At 55.4% G+C, this 5685-nt stretch overlaps 1 protein-coding gene across 1 annotated transcript in view; it reads left to right on the top strand.

Annotated features, from left to right (window-relative positions):
• Positions 1-4857, top strand: part of TESC (tescalcin) — a 52729-nt gene extending 47872 nt beyond the window's left edge. Inside the window, exons 7-8 of the mRNA XM_011964543.1 lie at positions 1781-1828; positions 4568-4857. Of these exons, the coding sequence (XP_011819933.1) occupies positions 1781-1828; positions 4568-4645 (126 nt within the window). The 3' untranslated portion in view covers positions 4646-4857. The remainder of the gene's footprint in view (positions 1-1780; positions 1829-4567) is intronic.
• Positions 4858-5685: the final 828 nt, after the last annotated feature.

Here is a 5685-nt window from a genome sequence, read left to right as displayed (position 1 = left end):
TAGCATTTGGTCACCTGTAATCCCAGCACTTTGGGAGGCCAAAGCAGGTGGATTGCTTGAGGTCAGGAGTTCGAGACCAGCCTGGCTAACATGGTGAAACTCCCATCTCTACTAAAATATTTAAAAATTAGCCACGCATGGTGGTGCATGCCTATAATAATCCCAGCTACTTGGGAGGCTGAGGCAGGAGAATCACTTGAACCTGGGAGACAGAGGTCGCAGTGAGCCAAGATTGCGCCACTGCACTCCAGCCTGGGCGACAGAGCGAGACTGTCTCAAAAACAAAACAAAACAATAGCATTTGGAAGGCACTTGGGACATACATGCCTGGCGCATAACACGCTTAGTGTGTGCCTCCTGTGTTCTTACACTCACGTACAGAATTTCAGAGAGTCACAGAGAGAGCTTCAAGTCTCGCCTGCTCCCCCACCAGCCCAGGTCCTCTTCCCTAAAAGCACTCCCTCTTGGTGGGTTTTTTTCCTACATATACCAACGTATACATGCATGTCTTTTATTTTTGATTTATGCAAAACATGATTGAACTGATGTGGCTTCCCCTTTTCTCCGTATGAGCCCATGCATGCACCCACAGGGCAGATGGTGGGGGTCTGGTTATCAGTCTAAGGAAAGGTTTGCACGCACAGACCTGCAGACATCTCTCTGCTTGTTGGGTTTTGTTTTTTGGTTCTTTATCTGCTGTATACATATCTCAGAGCCTTTTCCATAGTGAGACATATAGATCAACCTCTTCTTAACCCATTTTTGCCTGAGGTTGCAGCTTTTAGAATTTCTGCAATCAGACCTTGGTGATGACCTTGAGCAGTAGAATATAAGCAACTCCCACAGCTTAGCGTTCCAGCAATGGAACACTAGGCATAAGTGGTTAATGGTTGCCTCTGCTGGTGGATGGTGGTTAGGCCAGTGCTGGCCTTGCAAATAGGCTGGATGACTGAGATTTATGTCCCTCGCCTTCTATTGAAGGGCACCTGGGATGTCAGCAGATTTTCGCTGTCACGAAGCGTGCTGCTGGGTGAGGTTTTTGGAGGCTTGTCGGTGGGATCCTGAGAGTATCGGTGAAAGGGGCAGGAGCTCCTGGTGTCGTCCCCAGAGCAGGCAGGATGCAGAGTAGATGGAGACCGGCTCTGCCAAACCTGTTCAGCATGGAGAGCCTCCTTGCGGCCACCCTCCAGCCGTGCCTCCCCGGAGGTCCTGGGTTATCACGGTGACTCATGAGGCATGAGGCGTGGGCCTCACAGGCTGGCCCTGTGTTTCGCTGACCTCTCCCCCGAGGTCTGTGAGCTTAGATTAGCCTGGAATCTTCTTATCAGCACAGCACAGCACTGGCATGAGGAGGCCAGCTCTGAGGGGGACAGGAGGCATCTTGGTGGCCCAGCTGCTGAGGGGCTGGTGGTGAGGTGGGCTGAGTGGGGAAGGAGAGCCCCTTGCCACCGTGTCACCCACGCCTCGGATTCTCTCCCTGGGGGGCTGGGGGTGGGGAGGGATGCTGCTCTGAGCCATGCGTTGCCAGGGCCCTGGTGAGCCCCGCTCAGCTCCCATCCCACCCTCAAGCCCATGAATGAGGATATTGGCGGTGCAGGGTGACCGGCTGCGTGCTAGAGGCAGGTAATCCGGAACGTTCCCCTCTTCTCATTCCTCCCAAACAGCCTCAACCACTTACATTCGGGTGGTGGTGGGGAGGGGAGGCCAGTGGACCGTCCCCCTGAGGAAGCTGTGTGGGGACCCGCACCACTCACTGTCCACCCTGTGCTTCCGTCCCCAGGAGCCTGATCAGGTGTACGAGGGGATCACCTTCGAGGACTTCCTGAAGGTGGGTGGCCTCGGCGTGGGGGCCTTGGGGGACCCTTGAAGACCTCGTGTGGTCCATGTCAGGAGGGGACATGGCTCTTTACCTGAAGTGGCAAGGGACAGGCTTCCTGGGTGACTGACATCTCAGTAGGAAGGGGTCAACTTGGGTGTGGCCTTTAAAGCAATTTAAACTGGTTTTTCTTATTTTTTATGGAAAAGGTAATATTCACACACTGTCAAAACAACGTAAGCAGTACAAAAGGGTATACAGTGTAAACCAAATTCTCTCTCACCTGGGGTCCCACTGCCCCTCTCAGAGGTAACCCCTGTTGTAGGTTGGGCCTGGTGGCTCACGCCTGTAGTCCCAGCAGTTTGGGAGGCTGAGGTGGGCAGAGCACCTGAGGTCAGGAGTTCAAGACTAGCCTGACCAACATGGTGTAACTCCATCTCTGCTAAAAATACAAAACTTAGCCAGGCGTGGTGGTGGGCGCCTGTAGTCCCAGCTAGTCAGGAGGCTGAGGCACGAGGATCGCTTGAAACCAGGAGGTGGAGGTTGCAGTGAGCTGAGATCGCGCCACTGTGCTCCAGCCTGGGTGATGGAGTGAGACCCCGTCTCAAAAAAAAAAAAAAAAAAAAAAAAAGCCCCATTGTAGTTGGAACAGGGATTCTGGGAACTTTCCGTGTCTGTGGAAATAGTGTTTCTCAGAAGCTCAGATTGGAGCCGACTGCACATGCTGTGCCTGGGCCTTCCTCGCTGTGTCCTAAGATGTCACTTTCGTAAAGCGGCCGCCCACTCTGCCTCCTCCCTGATGGCCTCTCCAGCCTCTGCTGGTGGGCGGTGGTTAGGCCAGTGCTGGCCTCGCAAGTCAAGAGCTGCTTCTGGCCGTTTAGATAATCAGATGCCCTGTGGCAGGGAGGGGACCCCTGCCCCATCCCCCTCCCCGCACTTGGGCCCTGGGCATCACAACAGTGTTCCCAATGCTTTTGAGGGGCTTCAGGAAGACAAGGAAGTCAGGGGAGCAGGAGACCAAGAGGGAGAGAGGATTAGGGAAGGAAGGATCACGGCTTCTGGCCAAGGAGCCCAGAGCAGGACTGGGGGACTGGGCCCTCAGGATCACAGCGCCATGGAGCCAAGGCTGAGCCTGGCAGCCAATGGTTAGACCTGGCAGGAGAGAGGAGAGGCAGGCAACAGGGCCCGGCTGTGATAAAAGGCTGAAAGGAGACTGCGGAGGTCGGCAGGCCCCCAGGACTGCCGTGCACATGGCCCCCCGCCCGGGGCTGGCAGGGCGGACAGACTGGCAAAAGGCAGAATTTGCACTTGTGCTGCAGACTCACTCTGGCTTCTGCTGGGGACCCGGTCACCTGAGCAGGTGATGCCCGCCAGAGCAAGACAACAGGACGAAGAGCTAAAAGGTGGAGGAGGGAGGGAGGGTTGGGGAGGAAGTACAACGGCTTCAGACTGAGTAGAATGAATTTCTTTGCCTCTGAAACCAACTTCCTTGCCCTAAAGGCTGGCCTCTGCCAGGCCCCTAGTGCCCCCCAGCCTGTCCCTGTATCCCTGAGGGGTCTTTTGGGACCAGCTGGCCCTTCCCATTCCCTGGTTCCTTCCATTGCCCTTGCCGACCATGTTGCCACCTGGCACTTAGCAGAAACCACTGTGAGTGGTCGTGTGTGTTACCCTGGGAACGCCTCGTGCACCCAGCAAGGATAGGGCTGCTCAACTGGAACCAGAGCTGTCTGCACACCCCATGACACCCAGAACAGCCTCAGGAAAGCAGGAAGTACCGGGGGGCTGCGGCCAGAAATGTCCCAAGGCCTCCCTGTCCCCTGCGTGCCTACGGGGCTCTGACTTTCCCCCGTTACCAGCCTCGTGGCTGTCCCCGGAGATGCTGAGAGTGACAGAGTTTGAAGTTCTTACATAAGCGGGAGGCAGTGAGAAGTCACCCCGCCCACCACATCCCTCCATTCCTGTTCGCACCCCCCATCCTACCATCTGTGGCCCCCGTGGGACCTGACTTGCTAAGGCGCTGGCGGGCATGGCCTTGGGAGCACTGGGGTACATACATAGCCTTGTAGTGTGAAGGTCTGCTCCAGGGCCCTGGCCAGGCTGGACTGTAGTGACAGTACCAGCACCAGGAATGGGGCCACGATGCGATCTTTGGGTAGAAATGACCTTTTTGGGCTTGAGTTTGTCTTTCTAGAATGCACGTGGTCCCTTATCCCAGGGAGGTTGTAAAGACCACACTGGAGATCCTTAAATTGATGATGGTGGCCTAGCGAAGCCTTGTGACTGCACAGCCCCTAACAGTTTACAAAACACGTCCATGATGAGGATGGGTCCCTTAGAGCCCCCGACATTCTGTGAAGTGGGCGGCACAGGTTGGGGGTCCCGCATTGTCATGGAAAGGGGACTTAATGGGGTTATATAATTTGCATGAAAATCACAGAACCTGAAGTGGTGGGTGAGACTCAAATGACTTGGAGCTCAGAGCTTGGATTCAGTACTTAATAATAACTTGCTGTGACAATCTCAGAGAGAATCCAAATGTCAGAGCCAAATTAACCAGCAAAAAAGACAGATGGAAGTTTTTCATCCTCGCTTAGCTCCTAGCCTTGAAACACAGCCCTCGGGTTTTCACCTGCCCGGAACATCACCGTTGGTGGCAGGAGAGGGTAGGTGGGGAAGGACCGAGGACCGGGGCCTGGTCAGGTGTGAGGTGGTGGTGGGAATGTGCCCTTAACGCTGGTCCATACCTTCCAGATCTGGCAGGGGATTGACATTGAGACCAAGATGCACGTCCGCTTCCTTAACATGGAAACCATGGCCCTCTGCCACTGACCCGCCGCCACCTTCGCAGAGAAACCGCACTTTGCAATGGGGCCGCCTCCCCGCGTAGCTGGAGCAGCCCAGGCCCGGCGGACAGCCTCATCCTGCAGCACCGGGACACAGCCAAGGCTCGTCCGCACACGTTGTGTCTTGTAGGGTATGGTATGTGGGACTTTGCTGTTTTTATCTCCAATAAAAAAAAAAAAAAAAAGGTTTGTAATTAACGTGGCCTCTGTCAGTTCCTCACATCCATTAAAGTGGCCTGGTCACTTGGTAGCATGAGACTGACTATGAGGAATAAGCAACGACAAAATTATTTTATTTTATTTATTTTGGAGACGGGGCCTCCGCCTGTCACCTAGGCTGGAGTGCAGGCGGGATCGCGGCTCGTTGCAGCTCTGACCTCCTGGGCTCGAGCAGTCTTCCTGCCTCAGGCTTCCGAGGAGCTGCGGCTACAGGCGCGCACCACCACGCCCGGCTAGTTTTTACATTTTTTGTAACGACAGGGTCTTCGTATGTTGCCCAGGCTGGTCTCTTACGACTGGGCTCAAGCGATCCTCCCGCCTCTGTTTCCCCAAGTGCTAGGATTACAGGCGTGAGCCACCACACCCAGCCTAAATAATATTGAAATTGGTTTGGCAGAAGGATTGTTCTCTCTTGTTTATTTTGGGTAAAGTATCTGCTGTTCTTCCTATGTAAGTCCTGGGAACCCCTCCGCCTTCTCCATCCTAGGGAGTAAAATAAGGAGAAGCAGCTCCTGCCCTGTGTGGGCTTCTGAGGTGGCCAGGACTCAGGCGGTGGGGCGGCCTCACCGTCACAGCCACATCTGTTTACTGATGAAGAAAACATCTGGAGCCCTGGGCCTGGGCCTGCTGCGGGGATGCACCTGAGCCCGCTGTGTTGGTCAGTGGGCGTGGGGAGTCAGGGCCTGGCTGGCTGACCCGGGACCCCCAGCTCCTCACGGTGGTGGTAAGGGGGTGTGGTCTGCCAGCCACGGCTGTGCCCCTGGCTCTTTCTGGCAGTCCTGGGCCAGTTGCAGGGCCCTGCAGCGC

Source organism: Mandrillus leucophaeus, unplaced genomic scaffold, assembly GCF_000951045.1.
Source record: "Mandrillus leucophaeus isolate KB7577 unplaced genomic scaffold, Mleu.le_1.0 Scaffold7, whole genome shotgun sequence".
Classification (NCBI taxonomy): domain Eukaryota; kingdom Metazoa; phylum Chordata; class Mammalia; order Primates; family Cercopithecidae; genus Mandrillus; species Mandrillus leucophaeus.
Note: the sequence above shows the minus strand (reverse complement) of the source record. Positions and strands in the feature narration are given on the sequence as shown.